Source organism: Argiope bruennichi, chromosome 2, assembly GCF_947563725.1.
Source record: "Argiope bruennichi chromosome 2, qqArgBrue1.1, whole genome shotgun sequence".
NCBI lineage: Eukaryota > Metazoa > Arthropoda > Arachnida > Araneae > Araneidae > Argiope > Argiope bruennichi.
Genome location: NC_079152.1, coordinates 5,437,430 through 5,453,294, shown reverse-complemented (window position 1 = coordinate 5,453,294; position 15,865 = coordinate 5,437,430). Strand labels below are relative to the sequence as shown.

Here is a 15,865-nt window from a genome sequence, read left to right as displayed (position 1 = left end):
TTAATCTGAATAACAAAGACAGTGATGAAGTGGATTGTAATTTCTAACTTTCTTGACCAATCATTGTTCTTATTCTGGGTACCAATAAAATGTTAATAACTACCAGAAGAAGATGACATCGTGTTTAAAGTTTTAACAGGTCATTATTATGCTTTTTTCTCTAGAAGGAAGACTTTTTTTTTTATGTAATCAAATCACAAGTAAGAAATTTTGTTAAGCTTTTTAATATTTAGTAGGAATTGTTGCGAATATTTCTAATATTTAGTCATAAAGAAATGCAATCAAATAAAAGAATAGATTGGACACTTAGAAAGAGAACTAAGATTATTGTGTTACATAAATGGTCTTTCCAATGCTGAAATTGCAAAACAGGTAGATGGTTCAGTAACTACATATGGCGTCCGAAAGTTTTGTTTACGATACTAGGAGACAAATTTTTAAAAAAACAAAGCAGGAAATGGCTGAAAAAGGTACACCACATTTGTCCATGACAGAAGAATAAAAAGGCTATGTCTCCATGATTGTAGAATGTCATCAGCAGCCACCAGAAGTGAATTGAATGATGCCAGCATTTATGTCAGATCAAGAACAATCAGGAGAAGATTATTAGATGTTAGACCTAGAGGTAGAATTCAACGAAAAAATTTACAGCAGTGTATAAAAAGATTACAGTGGATAAAAGAACGCATTAATTGGCCAGGTGATCAGTGGTTACAAGTTATAATGAGTGATGAACAAAGATATTGTTATTTGGTAGCAATGGCGAAAATATGTAAGACATAGAATAGGCGTAGAGCTACATTCTGACTGCATTCAGGTAGATATGAAGAACTCAGTTTGTGTAATGATTTGGTCATGTATGTCAGCAGACGGTATTGGTCTCTTTCATGTTATCGATGGGACATTAAATGTAAGAAACTACATTGACACTATTCTAGAGCCAAAACTTACACCTATATACACCTAAACTTACACCAAAAAACTGACACCTTACACCAAAACTTACACCTTAATATTCTATTTTTATTTGTATAATTTATCATTATAAACATTAAAGAAAATTGTATTGGGTAAAGCAGTAAAAAAATAATAAAATAGTATGTAAAAGTATGTAATAATTTTACCTTGTAAATAATGGTGCTATAAAAATGATAATTATATTAGGGATAAAATAAATGTGTGAATTCTAAAATTGGAGTAAATGAGAAAAGACCTTCACTTTTTCTTTTGAAAAAAAGAAGAAATAAAAACTTAAATAGTTGTAGAGAATAAGTGCAAGTGCTTAAAAGACATTATCTAAAGAACGAATTAGCTTAAAGGGGAGCAAATAGGAAATATCTATAAAAAATATAAATATGGTATCTATAAAAAGAATATTTATTAAAAAAGGAAAAACCAATTACAAAAAAATTATAAGTGAAATCATGATCACAATTTAGCTATCAAACATTGAGCAGTTTCATATTCAGGAACTGTTCTTGTTATAAAAGCCCCTCCCCCTTTCAAAAAATTTCTTTTTAATTTTCTAACACCAATTTTCTGCTAAAATTCTCTGCTTAGATCAAAGATTTAAAAGATTCCGAATAGAGATAGGGAGTCAAACAGGCTTTTTTTTAGTAATGTTGGATATAACTAGGAGTCATATTGACGGAACATTCTTTACTAATAAAGAATCCAATAACCTGTGGAATTGGAGGCATCAGAATAATTGAGGTACAGCACTTGACCATCAACTGTCTCAAGGTCTGTAGGTAGTTAAAGAAAAAGAATTAATTCTTAATGGAAGTCTTAGTTTGAGTATGTGAAGAAATGAAAACTACCCTACATTGTTCTTCCAGGGTTATTGCTGGAAGAACAATCACCAAATTGTGGAATAAATCATATTACAATCATTATGATTTATTCAACTATTTGGTGATTCAGTCTACTGCAAAGGATTGTAATATTTTTTAAAAAGACAGCAGAGAATTATCACTTTACAAATATATTTAGACAATAGTTGCTCATATGTTTTAATTATGTTATACTAATTTAAAACTTTTATCATTTTTAGAATGGCAGGAAATGTGCAATATGTAATTCCGAACTAACTGTAGTTGTTTCAAATCTGTCTTGATTAGTATGTTTTTGAAACAAGTATGTATAAGAGCTTCGGATTGTCATTATATTAAAGGATTATCTCTCTCAACATGCCAGTTATTTTGATTTGTTGCCTTTGAGTGATAAAAAAGAACATTTTTAAAGTAGGCGTATTGGACATTTTTATATACAGAGTAGTTTAAAAGTATCTTGATGCTTAAAAGAATTGAGAAAGAATCATACAATGATATGCAATTATCGTTTCTATTTTGGTTAAGATTATAACAAAGATGCCCCTCCCCCCTTCCAAAATTCTCACAAAGCACCAATGTGCTTGCAGTTAGTTCAAAACCTTGAAACTTGCAAGGGAAGCTAGGTTTCAGTTTTGTTAAAACTCTACCACTGATCATAGATATGCTTCACAACTTTGTTGTTGAAGATTTTGATTGATTTCAGCTCCAAATTTTGTGCTGTGCCTATCTTGCAAATTTAATTACATAAAATTGATTGCAATATTTCCTGAAGAGCCATATTGAAACAAGGATGACTATATCAATGAGTTAGTGGCATTCAGTGTCCATATGATTGAAGAAAAATATATTTTACTTATTAAATTAATAAATTATAATTGTATGCCCTAGCAAGATTTTTTATAAATTTTAAAAACATAAATATAATTCTTGAACATCCTGTACAATCAAATAATAATTTGGGGACTATTGCTTTGAAATAGAGCAGATGTTGAGTCAATATTTATAAAAGTAAAATTTTATTTTGATTCAGAATATTTTGCAAAAGTGTAAATACAGTTACCGCTATTATGACTGGAGGTGCAGCACTTTGCATATAATACTTTCTCATACTACTGGTGAGATGGGTGGTTATTTATCATGAGATCCTTTAATAGATAAGCAGTTATTAGATAGATACTTATATTTAGACATATGACTATTACTGAGTTGGGTAGTTAAAGACCACCACTTTAGATATCAGTTTAATGAGCATTATAATCTATGTATTTTCTGTAGGCGGTTCAAGGTCATATTTTCTACCTCGTTATTGGTTGTCTGATACCAGTACCACGGTAGAAAATGTGACCTTGAACCACCACATACTATAGTATAAGCCTAATTTTTATTAGTATAAACCAGTTGAGAGAAACCTGCTTGACATTAAGGTACTTTTTGTAATAATTTTTTTGCTTCATTTTAAATGGGGCCTTGTGTGCATCAGTCAAAATGAAAAGGAGGGAAGGAAGAGACAAATTACCTCTTGGAAAATTAGAAAAGAGCAAAAATACAAATAACTAAAGTTCCCCCATTAAAAATTTTTTTAAAAAAAGCTGTGATATGTGTTATTGATGTTTGAGATTCTTATTGATGTTTGAGATGTATTGAACTTGCAGAATGCATAGGAAATATTTAATACTAGTTGTTTTGTGGTGACCAGCTGGTTCACTGGAGATATTGTTTATATTTAACTCCAGTTAATTCTTTTCACATATAATTTCATGTTTGGGATTCTGTTAAATTTTCAGATATTAAAACCTTGTTTTTTTTTTTTTTGTTTTTTTTTTTCTAATTCTCTTGCACATGTTCTGTTCATCATGTAACCTTCAAATGGGGGGGGGGGGATCCCATAACATCAAATTCAATTAAAAATAGAAATTCCCAATTCAGCAGTCTTATAAATAGCATGGGATTATAACTTCACCTTTTTATTAATTTTGCAAGCTGTGTGGATATTAGAGTCCTTTTGCTATAGTTTCCAATAAATGAAGAAAATCATATTATCAGATTTTTGTTGGAACAGTGGAAACTGTTTGAATTTTAGGGCAACAATTAGCAATAAAATATTTTTTTAACATTAGGAAATTCATTTTTGTATGATAATATTTTCAAAAGTTATCATGGAAAAATGCCAAGATTTTGCTTAATTTGTAATTAATCAAAATTCTAATTCAAATTTTAAAAAAATTGCTATAACATGCATATTTTTGTCTTTCAGCGTATATATGTGTCTTTTTTGGCAACTATAAGTCAAATGATCTGGCATGTAGAATGCCAACAGACATATATGCATTCATTTTTATTATAGAGTAATAGAGATGTACTTTAATTAAATTTGTTATATTCAACAAAATGCACTTTATATGTGACCACTGCTTTTGACTTTGAATGCTTGCACATTTTCTAAATTGCTAAATATTAATATACAGATTCTGAATATTGTATTAATTTTAATTTATAATGTTTTCAGATATGAGTGATGAATCTGAAAATGATTCCATTCAATGCTCTCAATGGTTCCCAAGAAAAAGATTGCGCCTGAAGTAAATTCTTGTTTTTGATAATTATTCAATTTTTATAAATTATTATTATTATATGATTTAAAATATCCTTACTCAATTGTTGTTATTCAATAAATATAATAAATGTTATTGAAAAAGAATATAATTGAAATGGTTATAATTAAAATCTTACAAGATTCTTTTTATGATATAATGAGTGAAAGATGATTATCATTATTTAATTTTATTTATCTTTATACATTGTTTTATCCATTTTTCAATTCATATTAATAATATATATTTTCTTTTTGCTATATTAATTATTTACAATTGTAGTGTCTTTTCAACCCAATGGCAGAACATTGAATAATCAATAATTACTTAATATTGAATTGAAATAAATTTATGGAATCTAATGATTTATGTAAAGTGAAGGATATGAAGGAAGGGAAGGTCAGTAAAATTCAATGAATAATTTAGAGATGCATCCAGATATAGATGTCTGTCTGTCTGTGAACACAATAATTCAAAAATACATTGAGTTAGATTGAAGAAATTTGATAAGTGGTCTTTAAAACAAATTTGTTGATTTTTATCAAATTTTGCAAAATGCTTATTCAATCAATTCATTCTACTGTGAATCATAAAACACATAATATTGTATCAGTATGCATGAATACTGTTTATGAAATTAATGACACAAATCCAGGAATCAATAACCATATTATGATAGAAACAGACGTTTTTAAGGGCTAAAAGGAATTCTTAAATTAGAATTTTTGTACTAAATGACAAAAATCAATATATATTAAGATTCTGATTCGACCGCTTATTTTGTATGACTGTGAATATTAGACACTGACAAAGCAAAAGCCAGCAAATATCTATATATATCCTGCTATTATGTGAAAGGAAAATTTTAAGAAAAATATATGTTTCCTTAATTTCAAACATTGTGTGGTGAATACTTTACAGCCATAAATTATACAAAAATTTCAAAAAGCTCAACATCATTAAAGCTTTTTGTATTGGATGATTTGAACACTTCCAAAAATTTGTAGGAGTCCAACCCAGCAAAAATGCTGACATTTAGCAAGCCCGCATGGAAAGGAAAATGAGCCCCATGAGTCAGGAAAAGAGGTCGACCATTCTTTATGTCTTTTGAAAATATTTAAAAAAAAAAAAAAAAAAAAAAATCCACCTGCTGAGTGTCAGAAACTGGACATGTGTGATGCTTAATAGGCAGCAATAACATAAACTGACTAGGATGGTCATGCCTATTCAAGGTTGTAGTGCCAAAGAATAAGGTGCATAAACATTCTCTCATATGTATCCTTCTTCCTTACCCCTGTCTCCAATTTGGAGAACAGTATAAGTCTTAGTACTTGCAACCTTGCCTGAGATCCTCAGTTTTTGTGTAAGTGCATGAGACATTTCAGTTTGATAAATACCACTTCCACTTGTTTGAATTAAGTTTTGATGCAAGTTACATTACGCAAGTTTAAGTTTTTACAGCAACCAAATCTTCTAATCGTAAGTCTAGTTTACAATTGAGAACTCTGCCATCTGAAAGTATGTTACCATGTATAATATAATAAAATATACTAAATAGACTAATGTGCAATGAAAAGAGGGATTTAAACACTTGAAAAGCAAATTTTCTGTTTCTTTTTAAATGAAAATATCAGTCAGTTCAGTCTCTATTTAATGAATTTTGTTCTATTCTTTAAAAACTACATTATAAAAAAAATCATATTATAGAAATTTGTAATTTAAACTAAGAAGGGAAAAAATAGACTTTAACTTACTTATCTACATTTTTTAATTTAACACATATTTTAAATTGGAAAAATCAGTAATCTTGCATTGTGTGGTTTCAGTACAATGAATGCAATTTTCATTAAAATTTTATAAGGATGAAATATATTTTCTTTAAATTATAGTAAACATTTTTTTCATATAAACAGTTTTTAATAATCTTTTCATTGTCATCTTCATCATACATTATACTATCTTTATTACTTTTAAAATTAGATTTCAAATGAACGAAAATAAATTTGAATTGTTTATGATGTTTTCACATGTAAGTAGAAAATTAAAAAGATTTGAAAAATGAAATACAAGTGTATTTGAAAGTAAAAGTTTAAAGAATTTCATTATATTTAAAATGTAATAATGATGGATTGTGTGTGTGTGGGGGGGGGGGGGGGCTTTTTTAGATTCAGACAGACAAAATTAATCCAAATGATTTTTAATGTAGTGCAAAAAGTGAATTATACATTTTGGATGCCTCCTTTTAACCAATTTGAACCAAAATTTTATATAGATGTGTAATTTTAGTGACAAGACAGTATCACATTTCATTTCAGATTTTCAGATATTGTATTTTTAAATTATTCTAATTACATGTATGTGAATATATAGTTTTAATGGTTAGTTTAGATTTGGACAAATGTTTATACCAACCCACAATTCCTATGTTGAATGATTCACTAATTTCAACCATATTCTAAAATCCATGGACAGAACACTAGAATTCTAATGCTAAAACAGTTTCATCCATCAAGCTTCATGCGTTTTTCAATTATTCGATGGTTTAGATTCATTTTATATGGATATGAACAGATTAATTTTTGCCCTTAAATTTGGTAGAAAACATCTTCATATAGTTTGTTGAACTCAAGAATTATTACATCTGGAGACTAGCAAATCTTTTTTCTTCTTTGACTCAGAAAAGTTTAAGAGAAAATTCTTTGATGATTCTTTTTGTATATGATAAAAGAAAGAAATTTAAAAAAAAAAAAAAAAAAAGCAAAATCTGTATTGATCTGTATTGATCACTGTTATTGTTTGAACAGGCCAACATCTCATGGGGCAAAAAAGCCTAAGGTAAAGCCCATTATCATAACCAGCCCTAGCGAAGACCACACCTACAGTGCCTCTTTGGATCTGCCTGTCTCCAGCCCAAAAGCGTGCAATACAGTGAACAAGGATGAAGTGCATTGGTCAAACGAGAAGAGCACTCATGAGGGGAACATCTCAGCTAATGGAAATCATGCTCCAAAATCAATCTCTGTTCTGAGGAAGAATGCCGAGGAGGAAGGGGCACATGCCCTCATGAATTTGGCTGAAATTGCCTCCAAAAGGCTGTTGAAGAAAACAAATAGCAAAACCTCCTGAATAAGAATTATGTTGCTTGAACATATATAACACAATGCTACAATCATACATAAGATATTTTTACTCCTTACTTTTGAATTCTGATTGAAGAATTGTGTTTCTTTTGCTTATATTTTTCAGTTTAATGTTTAGTGCTTGTGTTTTCTTTTGAATCAATTACTCTCAGCTCTAGTTGACCACTGCACTGGGTGATCTGAAATGTCAGATATTAATGTTGTATGAGAAATGGTTGTCAAAATTGATGGCATTTTTTAGGCCAACCATTCACAACTTTCCATGCTGTCAAATGACACAGTTCTGGTATGTTTTACGCCATTTTATAGCTTAGTTATTAACAAGGATACTAATGACCATACCATTCTTTCTGAACCTCTTACAAAAAGTCTACAGCCCCCTTTCCCCACATACCTATTTGCCATGAGATTTTCGCATTTATGGAAAACCTGACAACATCTACTACAAATGAAGGACACTGGTAAAATATTTGGCAAACCATCCCATATATTGCCAGTCATATCTGGTTTCCAGTACTGTGGCATTTGCATGGCATAGAGTGATCATTAATGGCTGGCTTTTTTCCACATTGGTGTAATTTTTTTGTGGAGACTTTATGGCTGACCCATTTTTCTGTTGATGTGAAAGAAAAGAAAAGTGAAATTGTAAACTTTCAGTTTGTGCAAATTCATTTCTTAGCTTTTTGTTTGCTATGTAACATTGTTTGTTAATGAACAGTATATAAACTTATTTGCTAAATTAACAATTTACAATCGAGACTATTCTGATTTTATAATTTTATTCATTTTCAGCAACTGAATAAGCATAACTTTTATGAATGTCATCAATTTTGGCAATGATGGTTGTTTTCTTAACCATGTTAAAAAGTATTTTATGTGCATAAACATTATGCTTTTGCAATCAGAGTGCTTTGCTCATTTTTTAAGAAAAAGGCTCAAACCATAAAGAGGAATTGAAAAGAGTTTGGTCTGACAGATTCCATTGTACTTAGTTTGAGTTGTGACAGTACATCATGTGTATACATTTGACTATACATCAAATAGTGCCTGTTTTCTCCTATAAACTTCATGTAATATACTGTTGGATACTGATGTTGACTTTGTGAGATGGTTATTTCATTTAGCCTATTGAGAATTGATATGACTTTTTCATCCTTTATTTCTTTAGAAAGTATTGTAGATTTATGTCTAGTGTTTATATCTTATTTTAATGTGTACAAAAAATCATTTATTTCCTTGTGTCTTGTTTAAGATTTGATTGATAGTTATAGAAAATATTTAATGGCAAGTCTCTTTTTTTTTTCTATTAATTATATGTTTTATAATATAGCATTTAAAAATACAAAACTGGTTATAATGCCTTAAATGAGAAGTTTATTATTTGCTGGTTGAAAATCAGTTTGTTATTTGTTAAAGAAATGCCCAGTTGGGAAAGTGTGATGCAAATTGTATGTGTGAAAGTAACAGAATATATGTATGTGGAAAAAAATCATCAAACTTGTGCCAAATTTCTGAGAGGTTTATGAAGTATATGCAATAGTTATCACTTATTATTTTGAATGAAAAAATTTTCTGCAGTAGAAATTTAGTTGTTTAAGATCTTACATTATAACAGCATCTTCTTTGCAAGTGCTGGAACAGAAAATTTTGTCCTATAAAATTGACGCCTTATTCTTTTTTAAAAATCTGTTTTGTAAAGTTATTAGTTATTGTCATAATATGTTTATCTGTTTCTTGATTGTTAGCATGGTCATATTTATTTACTCTGCACCAAATTAAATTAATGAAATGAATTTTGCTTCATTGATAGTCATTACTTGGCTTTCTATATGGGCATTCTTAATTATGTTATATGAAATTATCTCTGTAAATGAATTTTGTTGTATTGACAGTCATTTACTTTATATTAAAATTAGCTCTTTAATGATATGAAAACAATCAAAAAATGTTTTGATAATCATTTTTTGAATGTCATCTTCAGCATTGTTAATTTATTGTATATTAAAATTAACTCTAAAAATGAATTTTACATTGATAACCATTGTTTATCTGTCAGTATAGATATTGTTTATTTATTCTATGTTTGACTTCTCTGTGCATGAATTTTCTTGTTGCTTATGATGATTAATTCTTTGTCGGGATAACAAAACTATCAAAAGATAAATAGTTTAATTTTGAAATTTCATCATTCTTAAGAAAAATACAATTCAGAAATCAGCATGAAAGAAAATAAGTCTAACAGTACTTTCATCATTCTCATCAATACCTTTAAAAGAACTTACTACAGCTCTAAAGCTTATTTCTCATTAAAAATTGTTCAGGATTCTTCATGCTTATCTATAATGTTCTTCATGCTTATCTATAGTTTGTAATTAAAATCATTGACTTGGAAGGAGTAAAAAAATAGTCATATGTATATAGAATTATTATAATTACAGAATAAATAATTCTTAGATAATTGCTCATTCATTTTATTCTTCCCCAAGTAATACAAAATTATCCAACAATGGTGTACATTTTATGATACTTGAGTTTTAACTATGATAGTTGAGTTTAAAAGGATACTGAATTTCACTGCAGAAAATCTTTCTTGAATGAATGCACTTGTACAGCACATTTCAAACAACTATTTTTTAATGGACTATTCCTTTAGAATTAAAAGTGCCCTTGCCCTGTGTAAAGTATTACTTATTTCATAATAGGTATATTACAGTTTTAGACAGAAATGAGTTTCAAATATCCAGTTTTGTATTTTTTTTTTTTTAAATGTGCACTGATTATTTAATACACTTATCATTTTTCATTCCTTATATAATGTTAATGTTGTACATTGAAAAATTGTATAGTAAATGTAATTCAATTACTGCTCAAAATTTATAGGATTGAAATCTATTAGAATCTCACCTTTTCTCAATCAGATTTTTAACAGTCAAGTATTTTTATTTATTTTTCGTTAAGTTTTTCATATTTCTGCTGTCTTCCATGAGAAATTGTGCTTTCCTATTATTATAGAATATATTTACTATAAATTGTATAAATGTTGTGTTAAGAATATTTCCATATAGTTTTATTTTACTCATATCCTTTGTATTTTGTCTTTTTTTTTTTTTTAACTGGCAGAAAATTTAGTGCTTTGATGAATTCACTACTATTTACAACTGATACATTGAACTATTTTTAATTCTAGTAAAAATAAATTTTGACTGTTTGTTTTTTTCCAACAAATTTATGTAACTACTTATTAAATTTTTCAAAAGGGCAGCTTTTTACTAAAAAAAATATATTTCATAGTTTGTTTTTATTGCTAAAGAATAATTTTCATTCTGCTCTATTTTTATATTTGATATTTTCTGCAATGAATGCTTATGTGAAATTTTATTTTCATCTTTTACACAAAAAAAAAAAATGTAATCTTCTATGACTTATTTTACATTTATAACATGATTTCAGATAAAATATGTTATCAATACTTTTAAATTCATTTGCATTTTGCTTGTGAAAGTACAAAGTAGTTAATAATTAGCACTGAATAGTGCTAAGTACTGAAATCGCTTTTTAATTTATTTACTGGGAAAAAAATTATTCAAAATATGTTACAAGACTTTTTTTTTATTTTTCTTTTTCTTTTGGAATTGTAAGGCGTTTTATACCAGTTTCATTTTAAAGGAATCTAATTGTATTTCTCAAGCAAAACAAATAGATTGGAAAAGAATTTACATGTTGCTTTAGAAAATTATATATTTGAGGAATATATTTTTAATGTAATTTATGAGTTATTAAAAAATTATAATATTCATAAACTTTAAATGTTAACTTTTCTTGATTACAGTACTAGTACAGTAAAATATTTGGGCTTTAAGTTTCTGTATAAACTATAACTTTGTTTTGTTCTTTCCTTAAATTTTATAAGCTACTGCAAAACAAAAATTTTTTTTAATTTACTGTGATTCTTTCTAGTTTAGCATTCTTCAATTAAACTAGAATGTAAATTATCAAGAAGCTTTAATTTTCTGATGAACTGAAATGTTGTAAAAAATATATTGATAGAACTTTTTTCTAGAATTCATAAGCTGAAGTGTTCTTAACATGGAAAAATAATTTTTAATTATTAGAATATTTTGCAGAAAGTAAGGCGTTTTTATTTTAAAATCATGTATAAAAAAAATAAAATTCTTATCAGTTCTTTAACCTCCTTTTATGTAGCCTTAACATCGTGCTTTGTAAGAAATTACATGACTTGCATTTTTAATTCTTATGTTAGTGAATATGCCATGATTCAGATTTGTGATTTGGAAATTTTATGGACAATTTTGCTTCAAAATTAGAACAAAACTATTCATGAACTTTTATATTCAACAAGAAAGAAAGAAAATCTGTAGTAAACCAAGGAATTTTGTTTCTGAAACAATAGAAAAACTTTTTAAGCAATCAAATTCCATTCAAGAATTTAGTTGAACAGTAGAATTGTTCTTCAAAATGTTCAACGATCTTGCCAAAATAATAATAATTTTGAATCTTGATATGTACTGTTTATCAACACTATTGCAAATTCAGAAATTCCATAGAGTTTTAGATATTCTTATTTGAATTTATTTATTCATTATTATGTTGCATTACTTTGAATTAACAATTATTTTGCAAATAAAAATTGTGAAGTATTCTCTTGTGAAAGCTGAGAAAATTTCATTTAATTTACTAGGAGTCTCATTTAATAGGAAATTTTCTTTGTTCAGGAAATGTTGTTTATGAATTTATGTCTCTAGATGGTACCATTCATATTTATAGTTTAATTTGCCAACTTTGATAGAATTTATTAATTTATGGAATGTTATATAAATATTAGTATTTTTCACGGGAAGCTGTCAAAATGCTCTCTAAATTTTTCCAAATGCAATATTTAATAAGCTTCATTTGACACATGAGGGCATTTTTTTGAAATATAGAGCAACTGCCTTTCGTGTGTTTTAGTTCAGTAGTAGAAGAGAAGGTGTTGTGATTTGAAATATCAGAGTTGTATCTGTGATATTCTTTAATGAGGTACTCAGTACTGAAAACTATGCAATGAACCCATTTCTTTGTCTTTGAAAGAAAATTACCTTATAATTTTATTTTGCAGATTTAAGTTAAATTTTATTGCTAAAGAATAGAAACCTTCTTTAAAGTTTTAGGTTAATTCGTTAGTCATAATTTGATGAAATTTGTATTTTGATATGAAATGGTAAAATATTCTTTTTCCTTAAAATTATAGCATATATTTTTGAAGAATTTTTTATGGTTTAGGACAAATTGCATTGTTTCTTTATTTTTTTAAATAATTAATTTTCTTTATCTGGGACCTGAGAATTTAAGTAATATTTTCAATGAATCATCTTTGGTCACAGTAATTTTCTATATGTGTGCATTATCATCTATTCCCTTTCTCTGTTTACAAAGCAATTTATTGACTAGTGCTGGATTGTGATTTATTTTAATGTATTATTATCCAATAGGAAATTTCGCTGGAAAATAGAATTTTTGTTATTTATATATATGCTTAAGTAAAATTGCATGCATTAACATTTTAAGGATGCACATGTATATGTTTTTTCTCCCAAATTAAAGTTATTTTCAGTTTTTAAAAGAATCAAAATCTGCTATATAAAAGTTTAGAAGAATAAATTCAATTTATTTTGTTGTACTGAATTGTTGCTTATATAAAATAAGGTAATAATTTTTTTAATCATTTTATCATGTAAAAAAAAGTAAAATGAATGCCTCCAAAGAGTTTAAAAAATAAAATAACTAGAAAAAAAAGCGAAAATTTTACTTTTCTTTGCCTTAGTGTGGTAATTGTGATTAGAGTGAATTTAATATGAATGGAATTAATAAAAATTGACATGACACATATAAACTTTGTTTGTACTCCATTGCTTCATTAATACCAAAATGTCGGGTTAATATTTTTATTATGTTAACCTATCTTTATCTAATATAATTCTAAACTTAACATTTATTTTAAAGGGTTCTGTAATGGCTAAATATTTATAATTTTGATAAAATCATAGTTTATGGATTACAATCATCTCTTAGTTTTTCATTCAGCACTAGTTTAATGTCATGTTATTTTAGCCATAAGTTTTGGATAATTTCATTGTTGCAGTTATCGATCCAAATATTTTTTCAGTAATAATTAAGATGCAGAATGTTCTGCATTAGTAGTCAAATTTAAATAATTTATGTTTAAAATGTGTTTATGTTTAATGATATTTTATTCTTATGTAATTAATTTTTTGCTTTATTGTTTGCAATTTTAAATCAGCTTGGCAATGTCATAAAATGATACTTGTTATTCCTTTTGTGACCCCCCCCCCTCCTGTTTTCTTTTAAACTGGCATATATGTGTACCATGACTGTATTTTTATAACTTTTTAAAGTGTTACCTGGAAGAGAATGTGACATATTTATACTATCAATCTCATTTTTTAGAATATCAAAATAAGAATTGTTTTCGGTATCTTAATGATTTTTATAACTAAAATAATTAAATGCAAGTGACAGTAAAAAAAACTATTTATACAATTTCGGATTTTTCTGCATGTTTGGAAATTCAGTTGAAATTAGAAATAACTCATTTATATTTTCTATAGCTGTATTAAAGAAAAGCATAAATGTTTGATTGTGTATATATATTGTATAATAAATGAAAGGCACAAAACTGTACATAGGATGAAGAATCAAGAGATAAGAACACAGTTTTCTCTTCTTTTAGTGACTCATTGTTGTTGTTAAAGTTGTTTGTTTAATGATAAGAAGAAGAAAAAAAATTCCTCCTGGAAACTATGCTACTGGAGTTTAATGCTGAGCAATACATAATTACAGGAATTTAGTTTTTAGAGAAAGGTTTTCTTTAATACAATTTGGAAAAGTAATTTCTTTGTCTTATATGTTTGTTTTCTATTAATATGCAACTCACCTTTATATTTAGAAACCAAGTTAATCAAGAACATAATGTATCCTACGCACAACTTAGTATAATTATAGATTACCGTTCAAAAAAAAATTTTTTTTTAGAATGTTAACAGATACCCTTTACTATCTGCGAGCTTCAATCCTATAAAGACAATTGGACTGGTTTCTAAAGATCAGATTCTTATCATTTTATGGTGAGAATATCCGTTTCGTTCTGAAATTTAAAAAAAAAAAAAAATTCTACTCTAATGGATAAAAATGGATGTGTTTTATAAACTCGCTTTCTGTTCATGGTTGAGCACAATATGATCTTGACCGTAACTTTTAATTGCAATGCATATTGAAAATTGTGAATTTTATCATCAGGAAATTTATATAATTTTTTGTATTGGCTTTTCTTGTTATATGTCATTTGGTGTAAAGCTTTAAACATTATAGCCTGGCTCAGACGAGTTGGTCAGTGTGCCGAGAGGATTATGTGATATCAGACGAGTCGTGTTTTGATAAGTTAGATGACGAACATGAATTAAGTCTTGTCAAATCTGGCTGTATTTCCCTCCTTCGGCTGAAGGTTATCAATAATAAGAAGTAGGCGCGATGGTTATATGTATTATAACTTTACTGCGTCCCCTCATCATTTCATACTTTTCTCTCTCCCAGAAAATATACTCGTTTGTCAGATCAAAGGTCGGTCGCCAACTCGTCGGGGCCACGTTATCTTATAATCCCGTGGCATTTGAATAACAACGAACATGTGATGACTCAAGCAATAATTTTATTGAGATTATATGCAAGAATTGTTGTGAAGTTTGGGGTAAGAAAATTGTATTGTCGTATTCACTTAAGCTATGTATATTGTATCATTATAATGCAGTTTTTTTGCATTGAATGTTATGTGTTCAGATATGAATTTATTATTATTCGTAGTACAATGTAACATTTGTTTATGGCATGACAGAAATTCGAATCGGAGGTTCTGGTCTATAGAGAGAAATTGTTGGGCCTCGGTGCTGTTTGTATTTACTTCAGTTCAGTTCTGAACCTAACAATGGTGAATGTTGAATGGAGTTTCGTTCAGTTCATCAAAATATGTTTAGTTTTTAATGTATTTCTTAGTTAGAAGAGCACTGTTGCTTAATTGTGAATTTAGAACAATCAAACATTAAATTTTTTTAAAGAAACGGGACAATCAAAACATTATATTTGTTTTTATTCCATATTTGTTAGATTGCATACTGGCAACAGATTATTAAACATATGAGCATTTGCTTTTACTAACGAGCTTGGATTCTGGAATTTTCAAAAGAATAGAGCGTTTCAAAATTTCAGAGTAACTCAAAATTAGTAAATGAAG

The 15,865-nt window shown here is 27.7% G+C and overlaps 1 protein-coding gene across 2 annotated transcripts in view; it reads left to right on the top strand.

The window, feature by feature from the left end:
• Positions 1–10,544, top strand: part of LOC129961877 (forkhead box protein N3-like) — a 62,094-nt gene extending 51,550 nt beyond the window's left edge. For both annotated transcript variants that reach the window (XM_056075493.1, XM_056075494.1), the window contains exons 8-9: positions 4,339–4,411; positions 7,228–10,544. In XM_056075493.1, coding sequence (XP_055931468.1) covers positions 4,339–4,411; positions 7,228–7,549 — 395 coding nt within the window. In that variant the 3' untranslated portion in view covers positions 7,550–10,544. The remainder of the gene's footprint in view (positions 1–4,338; positions 4,412–7,227) is intronic.
• The last annotated feature ends 5,321 nt before the right edge of the window (positions 10,545–15,865 follow it).